Source organism: Phocoena sinus, chromosome 2 (assembly GCF_008692025.1).
Source record: "Phocoena sinus isolate mPhoSin1 chromosome 2, mPhoSin1.pri, whole genome shotgun sequence".
Taxonomy (NCBI): domain Eukaryota; kingdom Metazoa; phylum Chordata; class Mammalia; order Artiodactyla; family Phocoenidae; genus Phocoena; species Phocoena sinus.
Genome location: NC_045764.1, coordinates 76,657,635 through 76,674,047, shown reverse-complemented (window position 1 = coordinate 76,674,047; position 16,413 = coordinate 76,657,635). Strand labels below are relative to the sequence as shown.

At 39.4% G+C, this 16,413-nt stretch overlaps 2 protein-coding genes across 4 annotated transcripts in view; one reads left to right on the top strand and one right to left on the bottom strand.

Moving 5' to 3' along the window:
- Positions 1 to 16,413, bottom strand: part of ALDH1A2 (aldehyde dehydrogenase 1 family member A2) — a 204,009-nt gene that overhangs the window by 172,667 nt on the left and 14,929 nt on the right. The gene's annotated exons all lie outside the window — the stretch shown is intronic.
- Positions 13,312 to 16,413, top strand: part of AQP9 (aquaporin 9) — a 43,102-nt gene continuing 40,000 nt past the window's right edge. Inside the window, exon 1 of one of the 2 annotated variants that reach the window (XM_032624458.1) lies at positions 13,312 to 13,763. In XM_032624458.1, the coding sequence (XP_032480349.1) occupies positions 13,653 to 13,763 (111 nt within the window). In that variant the 5' untranslated portion in view covers positions 13,312 to 13,652. The remainder of the gene's footprint in view (positions 13,764 to 16,413) is intronic. The other variant, XM_032624459.1, reaches the window with a different exon arrangement.

Genomic DNA, 16,413 nt, shown 5'->3' with positions numbered 1-16,413 from the left:
GCTCGGGCTTTGGTCAGATCCCAGGAAGAGGACTTTGCGGTGTGAACACAGCCTGAAGGGGCTAGTGCACCACAGCCAGCCAGGAGGGAGTCCGGGAAAAAGTCTGGAGCTGCCCGAAGAGGCAAGAGACTTTTCCTTGCCTCTTTGTTTCCTGGTGCGCGAGGAGAGATTAATAGCACTGCTTAAAGGAGCTCCAGAGACCGGCGCGAGCCGCGGCTATCAGTGCGGACCCCAGAGACGGGCGTGGGACGCTAAGCTGCTGCTGCAGCTGCCAAGAAGCCTGTGTGCAACCACAGGTCACTATCCACACCTCCCCTCCCGGGAGCCTGTGCAGCCCACCACTGCCAGGGTCCCATGGTCCAGAGACAACTTCCCCAGGAGAACGCACGGCGCACCTCAGGCTGTTGCATGTCATGTCGGCCTCTGCCGCCGCAGGCTCGCTCCACACTCCGTACCCTCCCTGCCCCCAGCGTGAATGAGCCAGAGCCCCTGAATCAGCTGCTCCTTTCACCCCATCCTGTCTGAGCAAAGAAGAGACGCCCTCAGGTGACCTACACACAGAGGTGCAGCAACAAATCCAATGTGGAACTCCAGGAGCTGTGTGAACAAAGAAGAGAAAGGGAAATTTTTCCCAGCAGCCTCAGGAGCAGTGGATTAAATCTCCACAATCAACTTTATGTACCCTGCATCTGTGGAATACCTGAATAGACAACAAATCATCCCAAATTGAGGCAGTGGACTTTGGGAGCAAAGATATATATATATATATATATATTGTTTTTCCCTTTTTCTCTTTGTGTCAGTGTGTACATGTATACTTCTGTATGTGATTTTGTCTGTATAGGTTTGCTTTTACCATTCTGTCCTAGAGTTCTGTCTGTGATATATTTTTTTTTTTTTACTTAAAAAATTTTTTCTTAATAGTTAGTTTTTATTTTAATAACTTTATTTTATTTTATCTTTTCTCTCTGTCCTCTCTGTCTCTCTGTCTCTCTGTCTCTCTCTCCCCCTCCCTCCCTCTCTCCCTCTCTCTCTCTTTTCTCCCTTTTATTCTGAGCCATGTGGATGAAAGGCGCTTGGTGCTCCCAGCCAGGCATCAGGGCTGTGTCTCTGAGGTGGCAAAGCCAAATTCAGGACACTGCTCCACAAGAGACCTCCCAGCTCCACATAATATCAAATGGCGAAAATCTCCCAGAGATCTCCATCTCAACGCCAAGACCCAGCTTCACTCAACGACCAGCAAGCTGGACACCCTATGCCAAACAACAAGCAAGACAGGAACACAACCCATCGATTAGCAGAGAGGCTGCCTAAAATCATAATAAGGCCACAGACACCCCAAAACACACCACCAGACATGGAACCTGCCCAGCAGAAAGACAAGATCCAGCTTCACCCACCAGAACACAGGCACTAGTCCCCTCCATCAGGAAGCCTACACAACCCACTGAACTAACCCTTAGCCACTGGGGACAGACACCAAAAACAACGGGAACTACAAACCTGCAGGCTGCGAAATGGAGACCCCAAACACAGTAAGTTAAGCAAAATGAGAAGACAGAAACACAAAGCAGATGAAGGAGCAAGGCAAACCCCACCAGACCTAACAAATGAAGAGGAAATAGGCAGTCTACCTGAAAAAGAATTCAGAATAATGATAGTAAAGATGATCCAAAATCTTGGAAATAGAATAGAGAAAATGCAAAAAACATTTAACAAGGACCTAGAAGAACTAAGATGAAACAAACAACGATGAACAACACAATAAATGAAATTAAAAATACTCTAGATGGGATCAATAGCAGAATAACTTAGGCAGAAGAACAGATAAGTGACCTGGAAGATAAAATATTGGAAACAACTAGGGCAGAGCAGAATAAAAAAAAAAGAGTGAAAAGAATAGAGGACAGTCTCCAAGACCTCTGCAACAACATTAAATGCACCAACATTCGAATTATAGGGGTCCCAGAAGAAGAAGAGAAAAAGAAAGGGTCTGAGAAAATATTTGAAGAGATTATAGTTGAAAACTTCCCTAACATGGGAAAGGAAATAGTCAATCAAGTTCAGGAAGCGCAGCAAGTCCCAAACAGGATAAATCCAAGAAGAAACACACCAAGACATATATTAATCAAACTATCAAAAATTAAACACAGAGAAAACATATTAAAAGCATCAAGGGAAAAACAACAAATAACACACAAGGGAATCCCCATAAGGTTAACAGCTGATCTTTCAGCAGAAACTCTGCAAGCCAGAAGGGCCTGGCAGGACATATTTTAAAATGATGAAGGAGAAAAACCTACAACCAAGATTACTCTATCCAGCAAGGATATCATTCAGATTTGATGGAGAAATTAAAACCCTTTACAGACAAGCAAAAGCTAAGAGAATTAAGCACTGCCAAACCAGCTTTACAACAAATGTGAAAGGAACTTCTCTAGGCAGGAAACATAAGAGAAGGAAAAGACCTACAATAACAAACCCCAAACAATTAAGAAAATGGTAATAGGAACATACATATCGATAATTAGCTTAAATGTAAATGGATTAAATGCTCCAACCAAAAGACATAGGACTGGCTGAATGGATACAAAATAAGACCCATATATATGCTGTCTTCAAGAGACCCACTTCAGACCTAGGGACACATACAGACTGAAAGTGAGGGGATGGAAAAAGATATTCCAAGCAAATGGAAATCAAAAGATAGCTGGAGTAGCAATTCTCATATCAGACAAAATAGACTTTAAAATAAAGATTATTACAAGAGACAAAGAAGGACTCTACATAATGATCAAGGGATCGATCCAAGAAGAAGATATAACAATTGTAAATATTTATGCACCCAAAATAGGAGCACCTCAATACATAAGGCAAATACTAACAGCCATAAAAGGGGAAATCGACAGTAACACAATCATAGCAGGGGATTTTAACACCCCACTTTCACCAATGGGCAGATCATCCAAAGTGAAATAAATAAGGAAACACAAGCTTTAAATGATACATTAAACAAGATGGACTTAATTGATATTTATAGGACCATTCCCCCCAAAACAATGAAATACACATTCCTCTCAAGTGCTCATGGAACATTCTCCAGAAGAGATTATATCTTGTGTCACAAATCAAGCCTTCGTAAATTCAAGAAATTGAAATCGTATCAAGTATCTTTTCTGACCACAACGCTATGAGACTAGCTATCAATTACAGGAAAAAATCTGTAAAAAATACAACACATGGAGGTTAAGCAATACACTACTTAATAACCAAGAGATCACTGAAGAAATCAAAATACCCAGAAACAAATGACAATGAAAACACAATGACCCAAAACCTATGGGATGCAGCAAAAAGCAGTCTAAGAGGGAAGTTTATTGCAATACAATCCTACCTTAAGAAACAACAAACATCTCAATACACAACCTAATAAAAATCTCAAATACACAACCTAACCTTACACCTAAAGCAATTAGAGAAAGAAGAACAAAAAAGCCCCAAAGTTAGCAGAAGGAAAGAAATCATAAAGATCAGATCAGAAATAAATGAAAACAAAATGAAGGAAATGATAGCAAAGATCAATAAAACTAAAAGCTGGTTCTTTGAGAAGATAAACAAAATTGATAAACCATTAGCCAGACTCATCAAGAAAAAAAGGGAGAAGACTCAAATCATAGAATTAGAATTGAAAAAGGAGAAGTAACAACTGACACTGCAGAAATACAAAAGATCATGAGAGATTACTGCAAGCAACTCTATGCCAATAAAAGGGACAACCTGGATAAATGGACAAATTCTTAGAAATGCACAACCTGCCAAGACTGAATCAGGAAGAAACAGAAAATATGAACAGACCAGTCACAAGCACTGAAATTGAAACTGTGATTCAAAATCTTCCAACAAACAAAGCCCAGGACCAGATGGCTTCACAGGTGAATTCTATCAAACATTGAGAGAAGAGCTAACACCTATCCTTCTCAAACTCTTCCAAAATATAGCAGAGTGAGGAACACTCCCAAACTCATTCTACAAGGCCACTATCACCCTGATACCAAAACCAGGAAAAGATGTCACAAAGAAAGAAAACTAAAGGCCAATATCACTGATGAACATAGATGCAAAAATCCTCAGCAAAATACTAGCAAACAGAATCCAACAGCACATTAAAAGGATCATACACCATGATCAAGTGGGGTTTATCCCAGGAATGCAAGGATTCTTCAATATATGCAAATCAATCAATGTGATACACCATATTAACAAATTGAAGGAGAAAAACCATGTGATCATCTCAATAGATGCAGAGAAAGCTTTCGACAAAATTCAACACCATTTATGATAAAAACCCTCCAGAAAGTGGGAATGGAGGGAACTTAACATAATAAAGGCCATATACGACAAACCCACAGACAACATCATCCTCAATGGTGAAAAACTGAAACCATTTCCACTAAGATCAGGAACAAAACAAGATTGCCCACTCTCATCACTATTATTCAACATACTTCTGGAAGTTTTAGCCACAGCAATCAAAGAAGAAAAAGAAATAAAAGGAATCCAAATCGAAAAAGAAGAAGTAAAGCTGTCACTGTTGGCAGATGACATGATGCTATACATAGAGAATCCTAAAGATGCTACCAGAAAACTACTAGAGCTAATCAATGAATTCCGTAAAGTAGCAGGATACAAAATTAATGCACATAAATCTCTAGCATTCCTATACACTAATGATGAAAAATCTGAAAATGAAATTAAGAAAACACTCTCATTTACCATTGCAACACAAAGAATAAGATATCTAGGATTAAACCTACCTATGGAGACAAATGACCTGTAGGCAGAAAATTATAAGACACTGATGAAAGAAATTAAAGATGATACAAATAGTTGGAGAGCTATACCATGTTCCTGGATTGGAAGAATCAATATTGTGAAAATGACTATACTACCCAAAGCAATCTACTGATTCAATGCAATCCCTATCAAACTACCAATGGCATTTTTCACAGAACTAGAACTAAAAATTTCACAATTTGTACGGAAACACAAAGGACCCCGAATAGCCAAAGCAATTTTGAGAAAGAGAAACAGAGCTGGAGGAATCGGGCTCCCTGACTTCAGACTATACTACAAAGCTACAGTAATCAAGGCAGTATGGCACTGGCACAAAAACAGAATTATAGATCAATGGAACAGGACTGAAAACCCAGAGATAAACCCACGCACATATGGTCACCTTATCTTTGATAAAGGAGTCAGGAATATACAGTGGGGAAAAGACAGCCTCTTCAATAAGTGGTGCTGGGAAAACTGGACAGGTACATGTAAAAGTATGAGATTAGATCACTCCCTAACACCATACACAAAAATAAACTCAAAATGGGTTAAAGACCTAAATGTAAGTCCAGACACTATAAAACTCTTAGAGGAAAACATAGGCAGAACACTCTATGACATCAATGACAGTAAGATCCTTTTTGACCCACGTCCTAGAGAAATGGAAATAAAAGCAAAAATAAACAAATGGGACCTAATGAAACTTCAAAGCTTTTGCACAGCAAAGGAAACCATAAACAAGACCAAAAGACAACCCTCAGAATGGGAGAAAATATTTGCAAATGAAGCAACTGACAAAGGATTAATCTCCAAAATTTACAAGCAACTCATGCAGTTCAGCATCAAAAAAACACAACCTAATCCAATAATGGGCAGAAGACCTAAATAGACATTTCTCCAAAGAAGATAGACAGATTGCCAACAAACACATGAAAGAATGCCCAACATCATTAATCATTAGGGAAATGCAAATCAAAAGTACAATGAGATATCATCTCACACCAGTCAGAATGGCCATCATCAAAAATCTACAAACAATAAATGCTGGAGAGGGTTTGGAGAAAAGGGGACCCTCTTGCACTGTTGGTGGGAATGTAAACTGATACAGCCACTATGGAGAACAGTATGGAGGTTCCTTAAAAAAACTAAAAGTAGAACTACCATACGACCCAGCAATCCCACTAATGGGCATATACCCTGAGAAAACCATAATTTGAAAAGAGTCATGTACCAAAACGTTCATTGCAGCTCTATTTACAATAGCCAGGACATGGAAGCAACCTCAGTGTCCAACGACAGATGAATGGATAAAGATGATGTGGCACATATATACAATGGAATATTACTCAGCCATAAAAAGAAACGAAATTGAGTTATTTGTAGTGAGGTGGATGGACCTAGAGTCTGTCATACAGAGTGAAGTAAGTCAGAAAGAGAAAAACAAATACTAACACATATATATGGAATGTAAAAGAAAGGAAAGAAGAAACAGGTCATGAAGATCCTAGGGGCAAGATGGGAATAAAGACACAGACCTACTAGAGAATGGACCTGAGGATATGGGGAGGGGGAAGGGTAAGCTGTGACAAAGTGAGAGCGTGGCATGGACATATGTACACTACCACACATAAAACAGATAGCTAGTGGGAAGCAGCCGCAAAGCACAGGGAAATCAGCTCAGTGCTTTGTGACCACCTAGAGGGGTGGGATAGGGAGAGTGGGAAGGAGGGAGACGCAAGAGAAAGAGATATGGGAACATATGTATATGTATAACTGATTCACTTTGTTATAAAGCAGAAACTAACACACCATTATAAAGCAATTATACTCCAATAAAGATGTTAAAAAAATTACAATTCTACTTTCAGGAATTTTTTATTGTAGCGTAGATGGAATTTCAAACCAAATAGTGTTGCAAAACTTGTCAAAATATTTTGGAAATGTATTAGAATTCTACCTTATACTGTACCTCATAATATATTCTTAAAAAATTAAAAACTTAAGTGTGAAAATTAAAATCATGAAAATATTGGAATAAAACATAAGACAAAGTTTAATATTTTTGTAATTTGGGGATAGAGTAGGCCTTTTTAGCATAAATAACTAATTTAGTAGCCATACAGAAAAATATTTATAGACTTAAGTACACAAATTTTATAAACTTCTCTATTGCACTCACACATCATCATTATAAATTAAAGATAAAAGATTAAGTGGAAAATGATTTGCCACATATAACAGATAAAAGATTTATATTCTTATAAAGAGTGACAAAAATTAATAAATAAAAAATGAAATGGATGAAAAAGGGGTGGAGAACATCAATTTAAAATTTATAAAAGAATAAACACACATAAATTTAAAACGTATAAAAGAATAAACACAAATAGCTAACACATGAAAGATGCCCAACCTCACTGTTAACCAAAGAAATGCCTACTAAAACAATGTAATTTTTTAACTGCTATAGTCGGAAAAGAATTAGAAAGAATTTACATTAACGAATACTAAAGAGAATGGTAGAAATAGGTACTTTTTCCCCCGCTGGCCGCATGCAGAACCCCCCACACACGGCATGCAGAATCGGATCGAACCTGTGCCCCCTGTGGTGGAAGCAAAGAGTCTTAACCACTGGACCACCAGGGAAGTCCCGGAGAAATAGGTACTTTTATAACCCAGAATATATGCATATTCTTTGACCAGTAATTCAACTTCTAGGCCATTGTGCTAAGAGATAGATAATTATATACACTAAGATTTTCATTTAATGGGGGGAAAATAGCGACAACCAATTGTCTATTGAAAGGAAGTTGTTTAAATTATGGTGCATTTGTACAATTGAATATTACAGTCATTAAAAAGATGAGTTATACATTGGCATAGAAAGAAGACAGAAATTCTGAAGAGAAAACACATTAATCTAGTATGTATAATATAACCCACTTTTAGAAAAAAAATATTTATATAGATCTACTGAAAAAAATTCTGGAGGGATATATTTCAATCTGTTAACAGTGATTATCTATGAGGGCTGGGATTATGACAGATTTTTGTTTTAATTTAAATACTTTTGATTTTTTTTTCAGTTTAGTATGATTTTTTGCTCAAGGTAAAGTGGTTATTTTTTACCCCAACTAGAAAAGAAAAAAAGCAGATGAGACATGAAATGGTTGCTATGAATTGAATGTTCGTGTCCTCATACACTGAGGCCCTAATTTCCAAATGCGGTGGTGTTTGGAGTGGGGGGACTTTGGGGGAAACTGGTTTTGAATGAAGTTATGGAGGTAGAGTCTCCATGGTGGGACTGGTACTCTTAAAAGAGGATAAAAAGACTAGAACTCTCAGCCATGTGAGGATGCAACAAGAAGGTGGCTGTCTATACCCAGGAAAGGAGCTCTCACCCTCTCCCAACCTTACTGGTATCCTACTCAGACTTTCAGCCTCCAGAACTGTGAGAAATAAAAGCTTGTTGCTTCAGCCACCCAGTTTACGGGTCTTGATATAGTAGCCCAAATTGACTAAGACTGTGGAATTTGAGGTGAAACAATTCTGAAGGAACGTTTTTCAGGATAGTCAAGACTTAAGCTTGTTTTTAGGCCCCAGGAAAGAAGCCAATGGGGGATAGAGATTGAGAGAGTGAGGAGAATGTTAATCAGCCAAGATCTCAGAGGGGCTGGGACAGTACACCAGCATCAGGGTTAACTTTAGAAAGAAAGAAGGGAAAGGACAATATAAATAAAATTAGGGCAACTTTTTGAGGAGAAGAGGTACAAAAGTATTATAGCTAATGAACCCATTTGTTTTCCCAGTGGATTGGGAGAAAAGGTCATCAGCTAAGTAGGAGGACCGGGACAGGGAACTGGAGGGACATGGAAGAGGTGTATTACAGCTGCAGAGAATGAAATAGTGCATGGTATCTGGAGTATCAGGTATATGTGTGAGATTCCTGAGCTCCATCCCGGAGCTACCAAATCATACCCTCTGAAGTTGGGTGTCCAAATGCACTCTGAAGTCTGGAACCTTTGAAATAAAAGGTTAACTAAGGATATGGGACCACTGCTGATGCTAGATTGCAACTATCTCTAGGGTCAATCGACACATTTATATAATTTTTCCAGCATTATTCACAGTGTGGGAAGAGAGCATTTGAGAAAAATCGATCACTGGATTTACTCAGAGTTGGGCTTTGGCAATGTGGGTGTAGAAGAAAGTCAAGGGGTCAGTGGAACCAGAGACGCTGGTAAGTGCATCATTAACCCGGGTGACAGTGAGGTAAGGGCTGGGTGGAGAGGGAGGAGTTGAGAAACTGTAATCTATGAAGAGGATGTAAAGCAGATTTGTGAAAGAGAGTGGGTGAAAGGCGGGAACTGGAAGTTTTAGTCAGTGGGATGTGTCTTGGTATGAAAGATTTTAAGAGAGGAGATGGTGACACAGTTCCAACAGTGGCCATGAAAGGGGCTTCTGAACTAGAGTGGGGATACATTTGGCCAAAGTAGAAGAGGTTGGGCAGTAAAGGTCAGAGTGTGAGATGATTATCCTTACGAACAACAGATTTGTTGAATCCCATGATGGAGGCAAAGATGGTTTCTCTTTTCAAGGCAAAAGCAGAGAAGAGAATGTCAGGGTCACGGAGGGACAGAGTCAGGGAGCAATAAAAGAGCTGGGTACAATATTGTAAATCAACTATACTCCAATAAAAATTAAAAAAAATAAAAGATGAGGAAACTGAGGCAACAAATAAATAAATAAAAGAGCTGGGTAGGCTAGCTCCATAGATTCAGCATGGCACTGTGTCTAGGTAAGCACAATTTTAGGACTGTTGGTGGCAGGATGAGCCAATATGTTGGCAGCACGGTAACCTCTAGGATATCCATGCAGTGATAGCTGGATTTCTCGTTCAGTACTTTGCGCATGCTTCTATTTTACCATATGATGTGTTCATTTGGAGGTACTTGTCATGCAGACTATATAACTCCTTAGAAGCAGAGATTTGTATTCCTTATTTTTGAATCCCTACTGCTTAATGCTGTGCCTGACATATGGTAAATAATGAAAGGTTCTTCTGAATGAATGAAAGAGACTAAGCAGCCCCATATTTCTAACAGGAACTTTGGCATGAGGGTGCTTTGCAAAGGGGGGTGTGAGTGAGTTAGGTCTGATGATGAATTCATGGTGATGCAGGTAAAAAGTGTAACTGTCCTCTGAAGGTAGACTGAAAGAAATGATAAATATTTCATCTCCTCCACTTAAGCCTGAAATGTTCAGTACCACAAGCTTAACCTGTGCTTTCTTCAAACTCTCCCCTCAGGTAACCTTATCTTTTTTAAAAATTTAACTTAATTTTAGGTAACCTCATCTTTATTTATGGCTTCAAGTTATCACCTCGATGAGCACAAGAACCTTGCCTCTAAATACAGACCTATATCACTTCCTACTTGACATCTTCTCTCAGAAGCACCAGAGAGCCCCTGAGGTCTCAACCTGCACAAGCAGAATTCATGACCTTCCCTTGCAGTCCTGGTCCTCTTCCAGCATTTCCTCTCTGGAGGCTTAGCACCTCCTTCCCCAACAAGCCAGGAATACAGCCATCAAACTTGAGTTTCTTTTCCTCATCCTTCATATCCAATCCATCAAGTCCTTCCAATTTAAGATATAAAGAACTCTCAAGTCCCTCCATTTCTCTCCATTGTGAAAGCCACCACCTAGTCCTGGAATTCTGGAATATCCCCCAATGTCTACATATACCCACCTTAGGCCCCCACCAATCCCCTTTCCACCTCACAGCTAGGATGAGGGTTCTCCTCACTCCCTACCTCAACATATGTTTATTCAAACATTATGTGCCATGGACATGAGTTTTTTTTTTTTTTTTTGCGGTACGCGGGCCTCTCACTGTGGTGTCCTCTCCCGTTGTGGAGCACAGGCTCTGGACACGCAGGCTCAGCGGCCATGGCTCACGGGCCCAGCCGCTCCGCGGCATGTGGGATCTTCCCAGACCGGGGCACGAACCTGCGTCCCCTGCATCAGCAGGCGGACTCTCAACCACTGCGCCACCAGGGAAGCCCTGGACATGAGTTTTAAAACTCAAATCTGATGGTGTCCTGCTCCTGCTTAAACCACTTCAGTGACTTATTATTGCTCTTACCCTAAACTTGATTTACAAGGGTCACTATGGTCCGATCCCTGCCCACAGCTTCAGGTTCATTCCGCACTGTGCTCCTTTGCTGCCTCTCTTTCATTCTTGGATACACATCATACTGTTCCCATCCCCAGCCCACAAGACATTCCCCACTACACTTGTTTCTGACCTCAGCTCAGACATGATGTCCTTGGAAAAGCTATCAGAGATCTCTGGCAAGATGAAATCCCCCTCTTACATCTGCTTACAGAAATATGTCCTCTGTCTTCAGAGCATACATTTCTGTTGTAATTTCATATTTCTGTGTTTATGATTAGTTCACTCACGTCTCTCTCCCTCATGAGACTCTAAGCTCTATAAGGGGCAAGAACCCCATGTGCTTTTGTTAAGTACAGTGTTTGGCACATAATGAGTATGCCATAAATATTTGTTAGGTGAGGGAATGGAGAGACCACAGAACACCCTTGTGTGGTATTAGTTGTAATCACAATGAAGTCCTGTCTCTCTGGTCCATCCACTGGGACCTGGGAATAGCATGGTCATAAATAACTCTTGGAGTATAATTGCTTTACAATGGTGTGTTAGTTTCTGCTTTATAACAAAGTGAGTCAGCTATATGCATACATATATCCCCCTCCCTCTTATGTCTCCCTCCCACCCTCCCTATCCCACCCCTCTAGGTGGTCACAAAGCACCAAGCTGATCTCCCTATGCTATGCAGCTGCTTCCCACTAGCTATCTATTTTACATTTGGTAGTGCATATCTGTCAATGCTACTCTCTCACCTCGTCCCAGCTTCCCCTTCCCCTTCCCTGTGTCCTCAAGTTGATTCCTCTACATCTGCGTCTTTATTCCTGTCCTGCCCCTAGGTTCTTCAGAACAATTTTTTTTTTTAGATTCCATATATATGTGTTAGCATAGGGTATTTGTTTTTCTCTTTCTGACTTACTTCACTCTGTATGATAGATTCTAGGTCCATCCACCTCACTACAAATAACTCAATTTTGTTTCTTTTTATGGCTGAGTAATATTCCATTGTATATATGTGCCACATCTTCTTTACCCGTTCATCTGTTGATGGACACTTAGGCTGCTTCCATGTCCTGGCTATTGTAAATAGAGCTGCAATGAACATCGTGGTACATGCATGCCTCTTTTTGAATTATGGTTTTCTCAGGGTATATGCCCAGTAGTGGGATGGTATCCATAAGTTGACCAGGAGTTACAGTCAAAATGCTCATTCCTGTTTTGGCTCTGCAATGGCATGCCCTCAGGCAAGTTAGAACCTCTTTAGGCCTTAACACTTGATTTCACCTACAGACTAGGTATGTCTTCTGTCCTTGAAATCTCTATAGCTGTTTTTTCCAGGCCCCTCTTCCAGCCTGCCTCCTCAACTGGGAATGACTGTGGGCCTCCTGCAAAGATAGGGGCGGGTCTGAAAAAGAGCAGGCTTTTCTGTGGGAGGACTGGGAGGAAGCACACAGCAAGGGTACTAATTCCATGGGACTGCCTTGGTATTCAGAAACAACTGCTGGATTCTACCTCCTCTCACAAACTAGTTTTGAAAAACAAGGCTTGAATACTTGACATGATGAGAAGCTAGTCCTGAACACAGTTTGTTGCCTGTAAGGATATTAATTCATCAAACTTAAAAGATATAATCTAGGAGCCTTGTTTAGGCATGTTTACTCCCTTTCTTGTTTAATTGGGGTGACATATACTCAGATTGATCTCCTTCTGGCTTAGTGATCTCCAAGCAGTATAGTCTTTCAAGCTACTATTGTTTATTTGTATGTATTTTGCCTAAATATTTCATGGAAAATGAAGGAGAGTAACTTGGTTTTCAAACTAGAATGCTTCTTAAGAAGTTGGCTTCTTCATCTTTCTGATTCTCGATCCCAAGCTATCCTCAGCAGATGAACCCCAGCTACAGTGACAGAGGAGTAGATCCCATCCTGTCCTACAGACTTGCCATGTGAGACTTGGAATGGTGTCTCTGTACGTTAATTTCTCCATCTCTAGAACGAATGCAGTGGTTCTTAACACCCTCAGGGAGGTGTAATTAAATCACTGAAATGTTACTGGAAGAAAAAAGAGTGATTAATCTTGTTGAACAACACATCTTATTTTTCTTCTTGTTCTCCAATTTGCATGAAAGCTCCTTCAGAAAAGAATGTTTACATTAGATGTGTATATACCTGATCTGACAATTCCAAACTACACCTCAACCAACCAATTCTGAATAGGAAAAAAACATCAGAAGCTTGCAATTGTGCAACATGTAAATCTCTCCTGGACTGGAGCCCATTACTGTGGTTTGGCAACGCAACCAAAATATATCTTTTCTCATCTCTTGAAAAAAAACCCAACAGAGAAAAAAAAAATACCTTGAAAATAAAGGTAATGATTAATCCATCAGGTACAAAAAAGACTGTTTTCAGGATTTCAGGTTCTAATATGCCATTTCAAATAAACAGCAGCAAACAGGGAATGACAGTTTCACCAGAAGAGGATTAAGCCACAGGCTCTAATTGGGACTGGATTTGTACAGCCATATTATCTAATCAGGCATCTCCAGGAATCTGTGAGCAGTTGTTAAAACTTCCATGTGCCAGTGAAATAGGGACCAGAAGAAGCAGGTATTGGTGAAAAGGGTGGTCCTTGCAGAGGCCCCAAGATGCAGCCTGAGATGGAACAAAAGAAAAAAAGCTTGAAGCAGAGACTGGTCTTGAAGAGCAGCTTAGCTAAAGAAATGCTCTCCGAGTTCTTGGGCACATTTATAATGATTGTGAGTATTCTCTGATTTGTTATAAAAAAATAACAAAAAGTTATTTTTGTCCATAAACTTTGTACATTAAAAGTTCTTTGGTAATGTACAGCATGGTGACTACAGTTAATAATACCATATTACATATATGAAAATTGCTAAGAGAGTGTATCTTAAAAGTTCTCATCACAACATAAAAAAATGTGTAACTGGGCTTCCCTGGTGGTGCAGTTGTTGAGGGTCCGCCTGCCGATGCAGGGGACACGGGTTCGTGCCCTGGTCTGGGAAGATCCCACATGCCGCGGAGCGGCTGGGCCCGTTAGCCATGGCCGCTGAGCCTGCGCGTCCGGAGCCTGTGCTTCGCAACGGGAGAGGCCACAACAGTAAGAGGTCCGCGTACCGCAAAAAAAAAAAAAAAAAAAAAAGTGTAACTATGTGTGGTGATAGATGTTAACTAGACTTATTGTGGTGCTCATTATATAAACAAATATTGAATTAGTATGTCGTACACCTGAAACAAATTGTTATATGCTAATCATACCTAATTTTTTTTAAAGTTCTTTGCATTGGGTAAATACATAATACTTTAGGAGACTAAGCCAACACTGAGAAACAAATGTGAATTCAAAAATGGAACTAGTGTAAAATAAGAGAGAGCAATACGTTTTCTGGTCTCTGAAAACCTCTTTGTACCTGATTTGTTCAAGTATTTTCAAGGTGTTGAAAATACATTCCCTCTTGACCATCCTCACCTCTCATCTATGGTGACTTGTTAGGCAGGGGTAGTGTGGGGGAGAAGGGCATTGGAAGGAACAGAGAGAGAAAATAAAAGTCCAAGATTCTTCTGATTCTCGTCACTCTTTACTGGAAAATCGCCCTCAGGGAGACAGAAACCCTGGGGTCATGTTACTTGATAATCCGGTCCCAAAGGGGAGAGTGGTTACTGCCCCGGGCCTAGCTTCATCTCAAGGTGATCTGTGGTATAGGGAAGTGAGGCAAATTCAGTTACAATTCTAAGTGCTCTGCAAATAATACAGAAGAGGAAGTGAACTAAACATCTATGTATTTTGTAACCAAAAAAGTTAAAACCCTCTTTATTTCTTAACAAGAACCTATTTCATGATCCCATCCTGTCTGAGTTAAGTAAAGGAAAGTGGCTTTTAGCCATTCACTATTCTACTCATGCAAATAGTATTGTGTCTTCCCCTACTATTCAAGGTGGGAGCTAAAGAAATAATATCTTAATACTGTATGCTGAAAAGTTAAACTTTGTATCGTCTGGCTAAAGCCAATAATTTCCTGAAAGGTTTGATTTCTATTTAGACTCTTCTAAAACAAACCCTGATGAAATCTTTCATGGTGAGTATAATCTTCAATTTTGTTGAGGCTTGTGGGGATGTGTAAACAAGAAACTTCTGCAAAAACACAATTTTTAATATACATGTAAATTAAAAATCTAATTTTTAATAAATCTACATGGTTTTTCTCAAAGGTTATTCAAAGTAATTGTTTCTGCTTTATTAGAAAATGTGCATTTTGCCTGACTTTCTCTAGTAAAAAGCTTTGCATGTTGATAAGGCATGGAGCAAAGGGAGCACTGAAAAGATGACAGAGTATATATGCAGGACTCACTGGCCTTTCATATGTAAAATTAGTTTTCCCCCAGACACTGGGAGTCTGATGCCATTTGCCTCCCTCTTCTCGAAAACTGCTCTTAAGGGAAGCATCTCAAGCTCACTCACACTGTGGTATAAATGACTAATAAGGGCTACTCGTAGCACTAAGGAAAGAGCAGGTCCATGAAAAATTCTCTGTATACTACAACTAAAAACAACAATAATTAAGTCATAAGCTAAAAAACTAGCTCTAATTTGGCCTTTTAGACATTGGGATAGGTAAGCCTTTATGCCTTTGCTAGTGCCAGGGAAATATTTGTTTGATATATTTTTAGCTACTTTATGGTTATTATCACTATTGTGAATAGTACCTTTTAAAAATTATATTTTCTAATTGGTTATTAATAGGGTTTAAGAACAATATTGATTTTTGTATATTGATTTTACATTCAGCAAACTTGGTAATTCCCTTATTAATTCAAACAAGTTTATAGATTATCTTGGCTATTCTGTATAGATCAAGGCCGTCAAATTTGAGGGCCACTAGCCATATGTGGCTACTTAAAATTAATCTTAAATAAAATTAAAAATTTAGTTCCTCAGTCTACCTAGTTCCACTTCACGTGCTCAAGAGCCATATATGACTACTGACTACTATATTGGACGACACAGATGTAGAACTTTTCTCTCACTGAAAAATGCATTATTGGACTGTGCTGACACAGATAATACTTTTTTCTGAGAATATGAGAGTTTTTATTTTCTTTCTTTTTAGTCCTTAAATTGTTAATTTCTTCTTACTATCTTCTTATAGTGGTTAAAACCTCTTGTTCAATGTTATTAGAAGCTATAATTGCAGCATTCTTGTTCTATTCCCAACTTTCAAAAATCTGCTTCTGGTATTTTACCATGAAACGTGATAGTTTCTGTAAGTTTTTGGTAGACATTTTTTTTAAACAGAGAATGATACTCCCAATTTATTTATTTATTTATGGCTGTGTTGGGTCTTCGTTTCTGTACGAGGGCTTTCTCTACTTGTGGCAAGTGGGGGCTAC